The 18,881-nt window shown below is 37.7% G+C and overlaps 1 protein-coding gene across 2 annotated transcripts in view; it reads left to right on the forward strand.

Moving 5' to 3' along the window:
* The window catches only part of UGDH (UDP-glucose 6-dehydrogenase), a 34,194-nt gene extending 15,586 nt beyond the window's left edge, over positions 1 to 18,608 (forward strand). For both annotated transcript variants that reach the window (XM_010833567.1, XM_010833568.1), the window contains 10 exons: positions 4,155 to 4,256; positions 7,357 to 7,557; positions 7,666 to 7,863; positions 8,800 to 8,947; positions 11,090 to 11,184; positions 13,266 to 13,396; positions 13,631 to 13,764; positions 14,259 to 14,350; positions 14,465 to 14,575; positions 17,147 to 18,608. In XM_010833567.1, coding sequence (XP_010831869.1) covers positions 4,155 to 4,256; positions 7,357 to 7,557; positions 7,666 to 7,863; positions 8,800 to 8,947; positions 11,090 to 11,184; positions 13,266 to 13,396; positions 13,631 to 13,764; positions 14,259 to 14,350; positions 14,465 to 14,575; positions 17,147 to 17,257 — 1,323 coding nt within the window. In that variant the 3' untranslated portion in view covers positions 17,258 to 18,608. The remainder of the gene's footprint in view (positions 1 to 4,154; positions 4,257 to 7,356; positions 7,558 to 7,665; positions 7,864 to 8,799; positions 8,948 to 11,089; positions 11,185 to 13,265; positions 13,397 to 13,630; positions 13,765 to 14,258; positions 14,351 to 14,464; positions 14,576 to 17,146) is intronic.
* The last annotated feature ends 273 nt before the right edge of the window (positions 18,609 to 18,881 follow it).

Genomic DNA, 18,881 nt, shown 5'->3' on the forward strand with positions numbered 1-18,881 from the left:
TGATGCAAAGAACTGACTCATTGGAATAGACCCTGATGCTGGGAAAGATTGAAGGCAGGAGGAGAAGGGGATGACAGAGGATGAGATGGCTGGATGGCATCACTGACTCAATGGACAAGAGTTTGAGTAAACTCCAGGAGTTGGTGATGGACAGGGAGGCCTGGCGTACTGCAGTCCAGGGGGTCACAAAGAGTTGGATACGACTGAGCAACTGAACTGACTGACTACTGAGGCTTGTGTGATCCAACCAGGGACTGAATCCAGGCCCTCAGCACTGAGAGCTCAGAATCCCAACCCCTGGACCACTAGGGAATTCCCAAGGGAAATATTTAGAAAGAAAAATGATCAGACTTGACTGTTGATTATATAAAAGGATGAAGGAGAGGAATGAATCTAGAATGATATTCCGGAATTTAGGGCTGGGGGATTCCCTGGTGGTCCAGTGATTTAGGTCTTGGCACCTTCACAGCCGTGGCCTGGGTTCAATCCTTGGTTGGAGAACTAAGATTCCACATGCCACAAGGCATGGCCAAAAAGAAAAAAAAGAATCCAAGTCTGAAGATGTAAAGTTAAGATTATCCAGGTATTAAAAAAATATATTATGCAGGCAGCAGTAAAATCAGAGTAGGTTAGCTCTCAGGAAGGACCTGTAGTGAGAATAGAGCATGAGTCAAGGGCAGAACCCTGGAAAATACCAATGTTTGATGGTGGGTGGAGGAAGAAGTGCCTTAGGGAAGCCAAGGAGAATAGTTTAGAGAAGGTGAACCAAAAGCCAGAAGAGTTTTAGTAGTGCAAACTCCATAAAGAAGTATGTCTTGATTATGAGTGACTAACACAGTGGCCAGTACTCAGTAACTGCTTGACAAGTATTTGCTGAGTGAATAAGCTGTCAATTATGACAGATACAGGGGGGATAAGAGATGAGACATATTCTTGAAATCCAATATTATGGGGGCCATTGCAACTTTTACAAGAACAATTACAAGTGGTAGGAGATTGGAGAAGTAAGAGTGTAGAAAAGGAATGACTCTTAAAAAGTTTAATAAGGAAATAAAGATGGTGGTCACTGGAGAGGGACATGGGGTAAAGACGATTTTTTTTAATTTATATTTTTTTCCTATGGTTGATAAAGAATCAAGCATGTTAATAAACTAAGGTAGACAAATCACATAGAGAAGGAAAGGTCAAAAGTATAAGAAGAAAGGAGCTAACTGATGGAATAAAGTCTAGAAAAATAGCAAAGATGATGAGGTCAAAAGCACAAGAAGAGGAATTGGCCTTGAAAGTCCCCTTCTCAGAAATTGGAGGGAAGTAAACAAGGATGGGGCTTCCCAGGTGTTTCAGTGGTAAAGAATCCACCTGCCAGTTCAAGAGACTAGGGTTTGGTCTCTGAGTTGGGAAGATGTCCTGGAAGAGGAAATGGCAACCCGCTCCAATATGCTTGCCAGCAAAATCCCGTGGACAGGAGAGCCTGACAGACTACAGTCACTGGGGTCAGACAGGACTGAGCACACAGGCATGCAAATAAGAATGGATAAAGAAACTGTTTAGTTGGTGGGAACAGGAAATAAAAGTGACTGGAAGATTGGTCAATCTCAGTTGTTGGAACGTGGGAGGTACAATCCTCTGAAGAACCTGTGTGTAGGTTGGAGCAGTAATCTCAGAATGAGAGGACAAGTAAAAGTATTACCAAGCTACATTGAAAAACTCAGCTAAGTGTACTTGGGGTCCACAGAGTTGTGTTCATTGTGATTTTTTTCCCTGGTTGTCCAGTGGTTAGTGTTATAAGTTTATATTTTATGGGTCAAAACTACAGTAATAAAATTAGGCATTTTTACTGCCTAAGAAGGAAATAGTAATGACCATCAGATAAAACTTGGTAATAAGGTATTCATGTTTTTACTCAGAGAACAGAATAGTAGATTCTGTTAATATTTAACAATGAAAACATTTTGTGTTACCGTATTTATTAAGTAGTTATTACTTTAATGTTCATTTTGTTCATTTAAAAAAGCCATTTAATAACTACTTCTAAAAAAACCAAACTGGATAATTTGCTTTGCTTTTTCTGAATAAAACAAAAGCTAATTTTAACCTATGAAAGGATTTGAGTTTTTCCATTAAAAAGTACCATATAAATTTGAAATACTAATTATGACAATTACATAATGAACCTAATAAGATGTAGAACCTATATTATAAACTGCTTCTGCATTTGTTTTGGATATCTACAAATATCCCATTGATTTTAATGGAATAATGTAGTTGTTCATGTTGAAGTCTTATTAAGACTTACTATAAATTCTGCATTGCTTTGATTTTAGGTTACTTTAATTTAAATATTAGAAGATAGCCACCAGGGAAGTCCAGAAGATTATATATAGGATTGAATTAGATCTTCTCTGTAAAATAACCCTTTACTCTAATTTTCTAGAACCTAGTCAAAATAAGGAAACAGTTGCTATAATTGGTGACGTCAGGGACTTCCCTGGCTGTCCAAGGGTTAAGACTCCACACTTCCACTGCAGGGGGCAAGGATTTGATCCTGGTCAGGAAAACTAAGATCCTGCATGCCACACAGACAAAAAAAGAGAAATTTCTTGAACTGAATAAAAATGAAAGTATAACATATCAACTTAAAAAATTATATGGGAAAGTAATTTTTTTGATAGACATGTTTCTTTCTTTTTTTTCCTTTTTTTTTTTTAAATTTTATTTTTAAACTTTACATAATTGTATTAGTTTTGCCAAATATCAAAATGAATCCATCACAGGTATACATGTGCTCCCCATCCTGAACCCTCCTCCCTCCTCCCTCCCCATACCATCCCTCTGGGTCGTCCCAGTGCACTAGCCCCAAGCATCCAGTATCATGCATTGAACCTGGACTGGCATCTCGTTTCATACATGATATTTTACATGTTTCAATGCCATTCTCCCAAATCTTCCCACCCTCTCCCTCTCCCACAGAGTCCATAAGACTGTTCCATACATCAGTGTCTCTTTTGCTGTCTCGTACACAGGGTTATTGTTACCATCTTTCTAAATTCCATATATATGCGTTAGTATACTGTATTGGTGTTTTTCCTTCTGGCTTACTTCACTCTGTATAATAGGCTCCAGTTTCATCCACCTCATTAGAACTGATTCAAATTAATTCTTTTTAATGGCTGAGTAATACTCCATTGTGTATATGTACCACAGCTTTCTTATCCATTCATCTGCTGATGGACATCTAGGTTGCTTCCATGTCCTGGCTATTATAAACAGTGCTGAAATGAACATTGGGGTACACGTGTCTCTTTCCCTTCTGGTTTCCTCAGTGTGTATGCCCAGCAGTGGGATTGCTGGATCATAAGGCAGTTCTATTTCCAGTTTTTTAAGGAATCTCCACACTGTTCTCCATAGTGGCTCTACTAGTTTGCATTCCCACCAACAGTGTAAGAGGGTTCCCTTTTCTCCACACCCTCTCCAACATTTATTATTTGTAGACTTTTGGATCGCAGCCATTCTGACTGGTGTGAAATGGTACCTCATAGTGGTCTTGATTTGCATTTCTCTGATAATGAGTGATGTTGAGCATCTTTTCATGTGTTTGTTAGCCATCTGTATGTCTTCTTTGGAGAAATGTTTCTTATAATAGGACTTAGAAAAATTATAAACTTACGCATGTGTAAATATTGTAAAATGTGAAATGTAAATCCACTATTTCACACCTAGTCTGAATGGCCTGTGTTCTATGACCTGGATTCATGGGAGTAAACCCGCATTCATAATGACGATGCAAAATCAAATGTTTGCTTGAAATCACAAAAGACTTTGACTTTCCTGATCATGATGTAATACTTGGTGTTAACTGTTAACTCTTATGAAATAGTCTGGAACATGGTCAACAGTGAAATGTGTTCAGTTGACCTGCTGCTCTAATTGTTCAAGTTCAGTTTTGCTTTGTTTGTTATGTACGTAATGTGCATTAGATGGCCTTTGGTACCAGTTTGATCTTTGAGTTTTCTACAGAGGTGTTATTTGAGAGCAAATCTAGACCTTTAAATTACAACATGACCTTTCCCTGAATGAATGCAATTCTATACTATTGGGTTATCTCATCTGGCTGGTAAAATTTATGTGCAACTTCTTTTCTTTTCTCTTTTTAGCCAGGCCTAAAAGAAGTGGTAGAATCCTGTCGAGGAAAAAATTTATTTTTTTCTACCAATATTGATGATGCCATTAAGGAAGCTGATCTTGTGTTTATTTCTGTAAGTATTTTCCTTTGCTGTATGAGTTAATGTATTCTTGTCTGTATAGAAGTTTCATTGTATTTTAATAATAAATCCAGTTTCATTAAGCCATAGCATTACTTAGTATAAAGTTGTCCAGTTGAATTTTGATTCTCACTAATTTTATCTAACACTTCACCAAACTCTATGATCCTCTGATCATTTCAGATCCTTGAATAAATAAGTTCAGAGAAAGTTCTAGTCTGAGATCTAGAATTAGGAAGTGTTGATAACTTGTGAGCACACGTGAGCACCTAGGATGATAGTATATGTATTTCGTTGTTTCTTGGTTCCACTGCTTGGTGTAGGTACGGTAAAAAGAATCAGGTAAAGTTTGCTGCAACTGTGCACCCATCTCCTATCTAGATGAATTTATATTCCAAAAATCATTTTAAATTAATTATTTGGAACTTGGCATATCTTGATTAGGTTGTTAGGCTAATCCATAAATAACTTCAGTTCATAATAGAACTTACCTATTGTACCTTTGTAATTAAAAAAAGTAGAATCAATGCTTGGGAATACACTCTGGTAATCCAATATGTGAACCAAAGTAGCTTTTTTTCTTGCTGTTTTGGTGACTCAAATATTCTGTGTGTGATGGTATAGTTATCACCAGGTGGTAGCTGAGCTAGGGTGTTATATGACTTAATACCTTTATAGTCTAATGGAGTAAGGGGAAAGCCAGTGATATGAGCTTGGACTGGGTTCCATGAGATAAAGAAACACCAGGGGTGTCCATAGAGTAGAGATGATGTTGAATTGATTATGTGTATCGAGGCAAAAGCAGTACTGTGAAGAAATATGAACTCCAGGAGAAAGTAGTAATGAAACCTTTGGTGAAACTGTACTATGAATTCAGTCTTTCTTTTTAAAAATTACTTCAGAGGAACTGGTGCCAGTTTTGTGACTCACCTATCCTTCGTCTGCTCAAGCTTGTAGAAGGTTAGGGTAGAGGCATAGAAAAGGAGAAATTATTTGGGAGGATCTAGATGCTTGGAGAAAATCAAGAAGTTACCTTAGTCCCAACCTTTGGATAACCACAGCCTAGAATGGGAATAGGGGACTTTTCTGTAAGAAAAAGAAATTTAAAAAAAATAATCTATTCTTAAGGGAATAGAGTTTACCTTAGTGTGTTCTGGCAAAGACAGCTGATTATACAGTGCCTGAGCTCCCTTGACTCCCTTGAGTCTTTCCAAGCTATTGCTTTTTGTGCCTGTTAGAGTTATTTTTGTGGTATGACTCCTATCTAGCTTCCATTTTTCTCTGCATCAGTTTTTTAAAAAACTGTGCTTGTTGTATACTTTTCATTATGAAAAATAGCAAACTTATACAAAAGATGGAACCAACAATATAATGAACCCCTACGTATGCATTCTCCATTGTCAACAGTCATCATGGTCATTCATGTTTTTTGTTTTTATAATTTTTTGGCTGCTCCTCGGGGTATGTGGGATCTTAGTTCCCCCAACCAAGGATGAAACCCACACCCCCTGCAGTGGAAGAATGGAGTCTTAACCACTGGACCACCAGGGAAATCCCCAATCAGTTTTTATACTTCTCTCCCATCCTAGATTACCCAAATTATTTTTAGGCGAATTCCAGGTAGGAATAGTTTCATGCTATGGAATCAGTTTTCAATTGTTACCTTTAGAGCTCCTTTATCTGGGGAAACCATCTGATCATCCCTCATGTCCAGCGTGTCTCACATTGTCTTATCAGTCGTTTTCGCCCTTCTGTGCGCCACCGCACCCTGACTTCCATACCTAAGTCTTTTCCTAAGTTGTTCCATGCATATAAACAAATTTTTCTCATGCTTTTCACACCTCATCTAAATCTTCATGTTTTGATTTATTTTGGTTTCATTCTTTTATTTGGTCTCCCATTAAGTTATAAGCTTGTCAAGAGAAGAAAATTGGTGCTACATACTGGTTCAAAAAGTATTCCTATATAGAAGTTTGGACTTCGCAGAGTATTTTCACTTTTATGTGAATGTTATGAAACTCATGAGTTAGATTTTAGAGAATGTGTCATTCTCATTTTCCAATGAGGTCATTGAGACAAAGGCAGCCATACTTCCTCACAGTTACATGATACAGCTAAGCCAAAACTAAATGCCTGGACTCTGAACTCATGGTTTATTTTTCTTTCTATGTGATAGTCTTTGTCTGCATAGTATTCTGTATCCTGGAGGTGCTAGATAACTTCTAGTTCTAAATAGCCAAGAAAGCATTTGTGAATGACCCTGCAGACATTTATAAAAACTTATTGATATAGGTCTATAAAAAAAGGAGAGTAAAAGGGGTTTTAAGTTTAGTTTTTAAAGACTAGGATAATATGTTTCATATAATCAGGAGAAGAAGTAAGAGAGAACTTATATTTCATTTCGGTCCATGAACTCCTTTTGGAGTCTCCTTCATCTTTATATCTCCAGTCTTAGCTTAGTGAAGTGAAAGTGAAAGTCACTCAGTCATGTCCGACTCTTTGTGACCCCATGGACTATACAGTTCATGGAATTCTCCAGGCTAGAATACTGGAGTGGGTATCCTTTCCCTTCTCCAGGGGATCTTCCCAACCCAAGGATCGAACCCAGGTCTCCCATATTGCAGGGGGATTCTTTACCAGCTGAGCCACAAGAGAAGCCCAAGAATACTGGAGTGGGTAGCCTATCCCTTCTATAGCGGATCTTCCTGACCCAGGAATCAAACCAGGGTCTCCTGCATTGCAGGTGGATTCTTTAGCAACTGAACTATGAGGGAAGCCCATATGAGCTATGAGGGAAGCCTAGTCTTAGCTTAGACCCTGCCTATCCTGCAATCCTGACTCTGACACATATATAGTAGCTTCTCAATAGAAATGTAGAAATGTAATGAGTGAGTTCTCCAGGAACTTCAAGCTGTTCCCTGAGGTATTATATTTATAAAATGTATTATTTCCATGGAACTAAGAGAGGGTGAGACCAGGGCTACTGATGATGTTGACTTCCCACTTGACTAGTCAGTTGATGGTCCAGGGTATATCTTGATATAAGTGAACATTTCACAGATACTTTGTTCTTAATTCCGTATACTTTCATCAGGTGAACACACCAACCAAAACCTATGGAATGGGAAAAGGCCGTGCAGCAGATCTGAAGTATATTGAAGCTTGTGCTAGACGCATTGTGCAAAACTCACACGGGTACAAAATTGTGACTGAGAAAAGCACAGTCCCAGTGCGGGCAGCAGAAAGTATTCGTCGAATATTTGATGCAAACACAAAACCCAACTTGAATTTACAGGTATGAAAAAGGAAGCATTAGAATCTGACCTTCTTATGTAAATATCAGTACTTTGAGTTGTCCATAATTAATTCTAGCTTAAAACTTTGCTTTGCATTGGGATTTTAGGTGCTGTCCAACCCTGAGTTCTTGGCAGAAGGAACGGCCATCAAGGACCTGAAGAACCCAGACAGAGTACTGATTGGAGGAGATGAAACCCCAGAGGGCCAGAGAGCTGTGCAAGCACTGTGTGCTGTGTATGAGCACTGGGTTCCCAGAGAAAAGATCCTCACCACTAATACTTGGTCTTCAGAACTTTCCAAACTGGTTAGTATGTAGCACTCAACTCTCTATTAAATTTAAGCCAAGGACTTATTTCTCTTAACCCTGGTAAGCTACCTGCTGCTAAGCTGCTGCTAAGTCGCTTCAGTCGTGTTCGACTCCGTGCGAACCCATAGACGGCAGCCCACTAGACTCCTTTGTCCCTGGGATTCTCCAGGCAAGAACACTGGAGTGGGTTGCCATTTTCTTCTCCAATGCATGAAAGTGAAAAGTGAAAGTAAAGTTGCTCAGTCATGCCCGACTCTTTGCAACCCCATGGACTGCAGCCTACCAGGCTCCTCCATCCTTGGGATTTTCCAGGCAAGAGTACTGGAGTGGGTTGCCACTGCCTTCTCTGGATAAGCTACCTAGGTACTTTTTAAATAAAAGATATGCTTATGAAGATAATATTCTTGTATATTATGAAATAATTTCATAATGGGATCAAATATTTAGGTATAAAATATTTTAGAATATGTAAAAGAAAATAGAGTGTACTAAAATACTAATTTTAAAAATCACTCATTCCCTTCTTTTTACTTTCTCTTTTTTAAATCTTTATCTTTATTTATTTATTTTTTAAATATTTGTTTATTTGGCTGAACGGGGTCTTAGTTGCAGCATGTGGGATCTTAGTTGTGTCATGTGGGATCTAGTTCCCTGACCGGGGATTGAACCTAGGCCCCCTGCGTTGACAGCAAAGAGTCTTAGCCACTGGATCACCAAGGAAGTCCCTTTTTACCCTTTGTTAATCACCTTTCTTCTCTAATTTAAAACATTTTTCTGAACCAACCCACCCATTGCCTCTTCAGATTGAACCTATCAGAAACTTTCATATCTCCTTCAGTAATTTGCATCAACTCGATGAAATATAATGCAGATTATATAAAATGTTTATTTTAGTTCATCGTATTCTTCCTTTTATTTATTTATTTTTTAAAGACAGCAAATGCTTTTCTGGCCCAGAGAATCAGCAGCATTAATTCTATAAGTGCCCTCTGTGAAGCAACAGGAGCTGATGTAGAAGAGGTGGCAACAGCCATTGGAATGGACCAGAGAATTGGAAATAAATTTCTGAAAGCCAGTGTTGGTAAGTTGAAAGTTCTCTATACATCAAGTAGGTTCTTTTAGGTAGATCTCTAACTTTAAGGAAGCCTTTGCTTGACACCCTTAAAATAATGATTTCATTATACATGTAGCCTTCAGCTTATCAGGGACTTTCTAGGTGAGACAATAGTTACATATATTGTTTAATAATTAGTGACTGATTAGTATATAAACATGGTTCAGTGTTTCAGAAGAAATATATGAATATTTTGTTAAAACATTTAGGTAGAATAAGTTTAGGTCACATCAGAAATCATGTAACACCTTACTGAAGCAATAGGAAAAAATTCCTTATCATTTGCTTTTCCTACTGATCAGTCATTTCAGTTCAGTAGCTCAGTCGTGTCCAACTCTTTGTGACCCCATGAATCGCAGCACGCCAGACCTCCCTGTCCATCACCAACTCCCGGAGTTCACTCAAACTCATGTCCATCGAGTCGGTGATGCCATCCAGCCATCTCATCCTCTGTCGTCCCCTTCTCCTCCTGCCCTCAATCCCTCCCAGCATCAGGGTCTTTTCCAATGAGTCAACTCTTCGCATGAGGTGGCAAATGTGACCTTAGTGAAATATTTTCATTATTTGTGTATTCCATATTTGTGAATTATTTAGCCTACTTGCTAAAATGTGTTTGTAACCCAACATCAATATTCATATGGTCATTTGCAGATATTAACACAGCAGCATAAAATTTGAGTCACCCAACGCATACATTTCCAGTTGAGGTTGAATAAGGCAATACTCTTACCTTCTTGTTTTAGCTCACATACTGCAAATGTCTGCTGTTTTTGTGGTCTGTTTAGTACCATATTTTTTGCATTTTGGTGCTTTTCCCCCCCTGTGATTTCACTGTTTAAAATGGCCCTCAAGAATATTGCTGAAATTTTTTCTGGTGTTCCAAAGTGTCAGCAAACTATCATGTGCCTTACAGAGAAAATACATGTGGTTTGATAAGCTTCACTTCAGTGCTGTTGTCTTTGAGTTCATTGTTAATGAAGGTCAACAATATTTTTAAATAAGGTGTCTCTAAGTATAAGCACACATAAAACAAGATTATGTTGATCAGTTGACAAAAAACATTACCAGAAGCTCACAGGAACCTAATGCTGTATTTTACCTACAAGCAGCACTTCAGTATTTGCTAATTCAGTGTTTGTGGCAAATTTATAGGATATAACTACTGAGTTTAATGAGAACTGCCTATACTTTTGGATTTAAATTAATAAAGTTGATGTAAAGGTAAAAAGAGTCTTTTACAGATTGGGCCATTGGCAGCACTTCCTATGTTTCTGGGGCTTTATGCCATTTTTCAGTACTGATTTCCTGGCCTTTTCTGTCTTTCTGATATTTTCTTCTAGTGACCATTTAATAAAAATAGCTACTGTTTCCTGAAGGCATGTTATACAACAAGTTCTGAAACAGCTGTTTATATATCTTAATTTATAACCTGTTATATAAAAGTGTTGCTGATTAAGGATTGGGGGAATTTTCGTAAGGTGTTCAGTCATACAACTAGTGAGTGGCTAGGTGTGTCTGACTTCAAAGCTCATGCCAACCCTCACTGTATACTGCATTGCACTCAAACAGCGGTGGGCAGACTACAGTCCTCAGGCCAAATCTGGCCCACAGCTTGTTTTTGTAAATAAAGTTTTATTGGAAAATAGCTATGCCCATTTGATTACATATTGTCTATGACTGCTTTTGAGCAACAAGGGCAGAGTTGAATAGTTGTGCCAGAGACTACATGACTTACAAAGGCTAAAATATTTTTCACTGGGAATGTTAAAGTTTGCCAGCTCTATCTTAGAGTGAGAGATGTGGAGCAGTTGTACCAGCTAATGAGGGAAAAAATAGAAATGTAGCCACAATAAAACTTAAGTTAGAAAATTATTTTAAATTATTTATAATTATTTAAAATTATTTATAACTATTAGGAAATTATTTATAGAGTTGATTAGTTTCTTGCAAATTTCACATAATTTATAAACTCATTAATTTTCCCACATTCAAATTTTATTATTAAAAATCCTAGCATAGGCCTTCTGATTAGTATGATACAGAAATTTATAAGATGATTTAGTTGTGCAGTTCCAAATGAAAATATTGTCTTTTTTTTTCTTTCTTCAGGTTTTGGTGGGAGTTGCTTTCAAAAGGATGTTCTGAATTTGGTTTATCTCTGTGAGGCTCTAAATTTGCCTGAAGTAGCTCGTTATTGGCAGCAGGTATTTATAGTCAACGGGTTATGATTAACTTCTGATTAAAACATGTCATATTTTTCTGTCAAATGTTTTTGAGAGTATTAATTTTTTCCAGGAACTCAATTATTATTATATTCAGTTTGTTCATTTTAGGTTTATTTATTGAGCTTCTGTGTTATAAATTGTCTGTTTTGGTAATCAGCTATGATGAAAGTTTATGATAAACAAGTATTCCTTTTAATTTTAATAACAAAATTTGCTCCCTATGTAAAGCAAGAACTTTTAATTGTAGTTCTTCATCTTGAAAGGCATAAGATAGAAGTAAAAGAAGAACCTCTATTGTTATGCTTGCAAATGGTTTGCATGTGTTGATATTTGTTTTATCCCTTTGAGATTCACAGAGCTAAAATTGGAGATCCTACTCAAACTGGAAATAGAGTTAACATTTATTGAGTGCTTAACTCTGTGCCAGGCACTCTTTAAAGCACTTTATATGTAGTATCTTAGTTCTCATCATTAATATTATCCCAGAAGAAATGGCAACCCACTCCAGTACTCTTGACTGGAGAATCCCAGGGACGGGGGAGCCTGGTGGGCTGCCATCTATGGGGTTGCACAGAGTCGGACACCACTGAAGCGACTTAGCAGCAGCAGCAGCAGCATTTATAGATGGGGAAGCTGAGGCTTAACAGTGTTAGGTAATTTGCTCAAGATACCAGTCAGTGAGTGTATGTATCTTTTCCAAATATTTTTTTCCCCAGGTTTATAATTTTTCAGATTTCAGCAGTGAGTAGGAAAGTAAGGAAATGAGCATTTTTAGAGAAATATAAACTTCTAAGTTCATTTCACTCAATCTAGTGTAATGGCTTTATGTTACTATCCATTGTGGGGAAAATGCAGATAAAGGCTTCATTTTCCAGGTTCCATGGCAGTCCAGCGGTTAAGATTCCATGGTTCCACTGCAGGGAGCACAGGTTTGATCCCTGGTTGGGGAACTAAGATCCCACATGCCTTGCAGCTATGTGGCAAAAAAAAAAAAGGCTTGATTTTTCTAAAGCTTTGAGCTCATTTCCCAAGCTCTCAGACTCTGAGATGGCTTCTGGAAGCTTAGAGCCTTAAAAAAAGGCTTTCCTTAAATTCCTCTGGTCACAAATATACGATGTTTATAAATTCTTAGAAGAGTAACAGATTAGATGATCAGAGACTTTACTGGTCACAAATATGATGTTTGTTTATAAATTCTTAGGAGAGTAACAGATTAGATGATCAGAGACTTTACTGGTCACAAATATGATGTTTGTTTATAAATTCTTAGGAGAGTAACAGATTAGATGATCAGAGACTTTACTGGTCACAAATATGATGTTTGTTTATAAATTCTTAGGAGAGTAACAGATTAGATGATCAGAGACTTTACTGGTCACAAATATGATGTTTGTTTATAAATTCTTAGGAGAGTAACAGATTAGATGATCAGAGACTTTACTGGTCACAAATATGATGTTTGTTTATAAATTCTTAGGAGAGTAACAGATTAGATGATCAGAGACTTTACTGGTAACACTTAGTTAAAAATTTCTCCAAATGTTCATGGTGTTATGGTTCATCCGGAGGCAACTGTAGCTCTGCACGTGGTTTTACTGTTCTCTATCTTCTTTCTACTCACACTCAGTTTTGATGAGGGATCTGGTTAAGCATATGAGCGAGTACTTTGGAGCTTAGTTGCTCCCTTAGGGTTTGGAGAAGTTGGCTAAGGAGAACACTATTTTCTATGTGCCTTTTTAGGCTGGCCTCATGGCAGACCTCAAATGGGGTTGGAATTTCCTTGTGCTCCCCACTATCCATCCCAGTCTGATGCATGTAAAATTAAAACCAAATGCAACTTAAAATTTTCAGGGTGGGGAGGAGTGGGAAAGGAAAGGAGTGGGTAAAATTCTTTGTTTTTTTCTAATCTGTGGATACTAAAGAGGTTGGTAACGTTTGCCTCCTGTTAATTCATAAGGTTTGTATTCATACAAGAGTACTAACCACAAAGCTATAAGCAGTGTATGCACAGGCTGTACCTCTTTTAACTGATCCTTGCATAACTGTACATGTCCTTTCAGGTTATAGACATGAATGACTACCAGAGAAGGAGGTTTGCTTCCCGGATCATAGACAGTCTGTTTAATACAGTGACAGATAAGAAGATAGCTATTTTGGGGTTTGCTTTCAAAAAGGACACTGGTGATACAAGGTATTAATTCTTTCAAATACTTCAACCATTTTTAGAATCTTAACTCCTCGTCCTGATTTTTTTGATGGTAGCTGTATATGTGAAATACATGTATGTGTATAGTATAAAGAGTAAAAAAGTGGACGTTCATATCCTCACAAGAAATAGAATCTCACCTGTATATTAAATTCCATAGGTATTAAAATATATGCCATTCAGAAGCGTAGCAAAGCTGGGTTTTGTTTTTCCCTTCAGAGAGTCATCTAGTATATATATTAGCAAATATTTGATGGATGAAGGTGCACACCTCCATATATATGATCCAAAAGTACCAAGAGAACAGATAGTTGTGGATCTTTCTCATCCAGGAGTTTCAAAGGACGACCAAGGTAAGTCAGGCTTTGTCGCTCACGTGTCATTTTGAGTTTGGGCTCCCAAACTTATTTATTCTCTGGAAACCTTTGGTTGTTCAGTTTTTGTCATTTTTATCATTGCTAGGCCCCTCTTTTCAATCTCAATTCTCTAAAATTAAACTCTCAAAAAAAAAATAAATAAAATTAAACTCTCAGACATTGCTTCATCAACTTTGATTTGAAGTAATCCAGTAGATTAGTAATGTAATTACTAATTAGTAATCAAGTAATGAAGTAGATTACTGTAACGATTTTCCCAAGATATTCTTTTAAAAAGCCCCAGAGATTATAAGGGGATGCTTCTGGGACAAGACTGGGGACTACTCCAGGCCCCTCACTGTTACCCCCACTCATATTTCAACCAGACCATTCCACTTCTGTCAGACTCTCAATTCCTCCTGCAGTCCTAGTGTTAAAATGCAGAATCTCAAATCACTCCTCTCTTACTCCAGTTTTTTTGGTTGTTACAGTGGCCCGGCTCGTGACCATTTCCAAAGATCCCTATGAAGCATGTGATGGTGCCCATGCCGTTGTGATTTGCACTGAGTGGGACATGTTTAAGGTGAAGTGACGGAAGCGAGATTAAGGAAAATTTTAGAGGTGTTCTAATAGCATTTGGGGTGGAGTATGCGTGCCTGTATATGCTCTAATTATTTCTCTGGTTCTTTCTTTATAGGAACTGGATTATGAACGCATTCATAAAAAAATGCTGAAACCAGCCTTTATCTTTGACGGACGACGTGTCCTGGACGGGCTCCACAATGAGCTACAAACCATTGGCTTCCAGGTAAGCATCATCCTGAATTGGTTTTGTTTCATTTGTTTGGTCGTGTGCTTTTTAAAATGGCTTTGAGTGTTTTCATTTTAATTTTTTTCATTTATTTTTTGGCTACACTGGGTCTTCATTGTGATGTGCGGGCTTCTCATTTTGGCAGCTGCTCTTGTTGCAGAGCGCAGGCTCTGGAGCACGTGGGCTTCAGTAACTGCAGAACATGGCCTCAACAGTTGTGGCACACAGGCTTAGTTGCTCCTCGGCATGTGGGATCTTCCTGGATTAGGGATCGAACCCACGTCCCCTGAACTGGCAGGTGAATCCTTAACCACTGGACCACCAGGGAAATCCCTGGCTGTGAGTTTTATGATTTTAATATTTTCTCATTTAGCAATAACATAACTCTGGGAAAATGTCAGTCAGTTCTCTGGGAAGGCTCTGTGGTATTTGTGAAATACTCCACTCCCTCCTCAAATTCATAACCTAAAGGTCATTCAGTTTGGTCTCTCTTACAAAGTTTATAGCGGCAAGATGTGCCTCACCCTACCTCGTATAAACATCAAGTAAGAAAGTGTATGCATTAAATTTTTTTTTTTTTCTAGAGCCTCCAAAGCTGCTCTGTGACACTGCGCACCACACTGACCCCCTCAGAGGCCAGGTCATTTATTCCTATAGAAATGTTTTAATACTATAGTTGTCCCATGTTGGTTTAGGATCCTCTATCTCTGAGTGCTTAGCACTATGCTGGTGCTGTGAGAGGTCTAAAGGAAAAGTATGGGAGCTGCAGTGGTGTTGGCTCTCTTTTAATTCAAAGCTTGTCAGTTAGTTATGGAACATTTGGAGAGCAGACAGAAAGCTGCACAATACATTTTATGTTGCATCCACTTCAGTTCTACCAGGGGCCTCAAAGGTTTAAGAAGAAAGAGCCACTTTCCATTTCCTCAGCAGACATGGAGTCTGGGCCCCAAGGGGGAGGTTGGGAGGATAAAGAAATCTGCCAGGAGATTGTTGTCAGCAGAGTCCCAGAGCAGAGCAGAGCGTGGCAGTGTTTCGAGTCGGCTGTGTGTGTCTGCTTAGCACCAGCTGTCTGGGAGAGGTACTGATAAGGCCTCGTTCCCTGTTTGAAATATCTGATCTGTTTCTCTTAACCTGTCACTGACTCATTGAAGATCCTTCTTATAATTCAGTGCCCACTCCTCATTCATGAGAGATTAACTTGCAACACAAATCAGATGACATCCTTGTCAGTTCACATTCCATCAAAGACCCTGGGGACTCTTCTATCCAACCCCTCCTTAGTGAGTAATGGGACTGTTTTTCCCAGTCATGATTTAGCAGCGTTATTTTTTAAACATTATTTGCAGGCACAGAAACATTTTCTCTCATTGCTGTTTTACTCATATAGAGGAGAAATGCAAAGACATATATATATATTTAAAATGAATTTGAGCTCTTATAATTAACTATTTCTAGTAAGGGTTAAAAAAACTATTAGACTGGAATTGCTAAATAAAGAGAATTTATAAGCCATTAAATAAGACAATTGAGTAATACAAAGCAGAGGGACCTCCTTGGTGGTCCAGTGACTAAGACCCCACACTCCCAATGCATGTGGCCTGGTTTCAATTCCTGATCAGGGAACTAGATCCCACATGCCTCAACCAACAGTTCACATGCCACAGTTAAATATCCTGTATGTAGCAATGAAGATCGATCTTGAGTGCTGCCACTAAGACCTGGCCAAATAAATAAGTAAACAAAGCAGAAGCCCTTTGTGGTATGAGTCAGCATAAATATTTTTAATTAAAAATGTCCTTTTTAATTAAAAATACATTTGTGAAAATTATGTAGTATATTTATCTCTGCTGTAGAGCGGAGATAAACTATTATTAAAGAAACAGCGTCTTTAAAGATAATATTGATAACTTTGGAAAGAGGGGGAAAAGTTTTGAATGTAATATGCAAAATGAAAATTGACTACTATTGATTTATTGAAGGTTGACTTAATATGCCAGACACTGTCCTGAGCACTTTATCTAATTGAATCCTTACCACAGTCCTTCGAGGTAGGTGGGTAATACCATTTACGAACAAGGAAGAAAGACCTTAGAGAGTTTAGGTATCAGCGATTATCAGTAAGGATTCCAACTGGAACCTTTCAGACTCTGAAGCCTGAACTTCTAAAAACTCTGCTGTTATAACTTATGCAAGTTTTTTAGAATAAGGGAAACAAGACATTAGAATAGAGTTTGAAAGAATGTGAATTAACAGGAATCTGGGCTGTTTATTGCTTTCACATCTGCTTTTAAAGCCACAGTGGCATGTAATCTCCTATTCTGTTGGAGGGAGTCTGGTGTTGAGAACGAGAGGAGCATGTCTAGATATGAATATGAAAAGGGGAATGTAGACTGACTCTAGAAACAAAAAATATGGAAGGAACCAAAGGTCTTTCACAGCAACCCACACAACCTGAGAAACTTTTCTGCCTTTAAAAAGAAAAAAAATCATCTAGATTTTAACCCTTAATTCACTATATGACCAAGTTTTACGTTTAGGTATTGTTAACAATTTGCTTTTCTCCTCTAGATTGAAACAATTGGCAAGAAGGTGTCTTCAAAGAGAATTCCATATGCTCCTTCTGGTGAAATTCCAAAGTTTAGTCTTCAGGATATGCCCAACAAGAAACCCAGAGTATAGACATTGCCGTTTTTATTTGTAACTTTTTTGGTACTTCAAGATAGCAAATACCTATCTGATATTAAATGACAAATGAACCACGTGCTTTTAAGCAAACAAAACTATTTTTTTAATATTCAAATTTATACTAGCTATATGGGAATTAGCATATCTGGTAATTATGAAACTAGAATTTTTTTACGTATTTTTATAATATTGTTACCTCAGTGATTGGATGAGTAGCAAATAATCATGTTGGTTTTAATGGTGTTGATTTTTGTAAAATTAAACTTCGAACACTTTTTACTTTATAAAATATCTTTAGGCAGCACTTCAATATCGAATGGTAACGGGAGTGACACTCCTCAGTGTCACTACTTTGTCTACTTGTCATTAAGTATATATTTTCACTGCTGGAGTAGGAAGTGACTACTCACTCCAGTACTCTTGCATGGGAAGTTCTACAGACAGAGGAGCTTGGCCGGCTACAGTCCATGGGATTGTAACAGAGTCAGACACAACTTAGCGATTAAACCACCACCCCATGTATTTTCTGCCATGAAATGGCTGTGCTAAATACCGGCTAAACCTGTTAACCTTTCCAATAGTGTCATGGAGATTTAAAGTTTTCTGGATTAAGTGGGTGGGGTGTGTTCCATGCCATTTCTCGTCTCCCTGAATTGAGGAGGGTGCCATGGACAGAGTGTGGCCTTTGTGCTTTTTTCTGTCTATGCTGCCACGTTAGCAGTGACCCTACAGCTATGGTTTGGTTATTGTTCTTTTGCTCCTTTCGTTTTAATGGGCTGTATCGATGGTTTCTTTAGTCTACTGCCCGTTTCCAATCAATCCAAATAAGACTAAAAAGGTAATCTTTTTTTAAAAAACATGAAGAAAAAAATCAGTGTAGTGAAATGAAAGTCTGTATCATTCCTCTTCTTGTTTTTCCTCACTGATCATTGTTTTTTAGTCTAAAAGCCCAAACTATTTGTTACTTTTACTTTGTATTTTATTCCTGTGACTCACTACACTTTCTCCCATTTTAAGTAATAAAGTCAATATAATCTCATACATAAACTTACAGTAGTAGATTTTACAAGTTAATGTATAGCATAATCCTAAAATAAGGAATTTTGTGTTTTCATCTGCTTTTTTTCTTATGTCTCTTGTTGACTTATATTTGATTTTCTCTTGTGTTTATCATTATTGAAATATGTCCATTTGATGCTTGTGCTCTGCCAAGAGTATACAAATTGAGTTAAACAGATACAAATCTCATCGTTTAGGAATTCTGCAGTTCAATAATACAGAGATAAAGATGAGGACAGAGACATCTGTACAGATATCAAATACATAAATAAAATATTCTTCATAAGCCAGTGTGTGGGGTATTTTTTGTCTAGTGCAAGTAACTAATTAAGTTGTGACAGTATGACATTAGACAGGAAAATCACTCCTTTTTTTGAGAAAGGGGCATTATGTTGTTCTTTCAAATGATGCAAGAAAGGGAGAGAACAGACCAGGTATTGGCAAACAAAATCCCATGGGCCAAACCTGGCCAGCAACCTGTGAGCTAAGATGTCTTTTACATTTTTACATGATTACATTTTAAATGGTTTCATATATATTGCTATCTGACCCTTTAAGA

This window comes from Bison bison, unplaced genomic scaffold (genome assembly GCF_000754665.1).
Source record: "Bison bison bison isolate TAMUID 2011002044 unplaced genomic scaffold, Bison_UMD1.0 scf7180017863790, whole genome shotgun sequence".
NCBI lineage: Eukaryota > Metazoa > Chordata > Mammalia > Artiodactyla > Bovidae > Bison > Bison bison.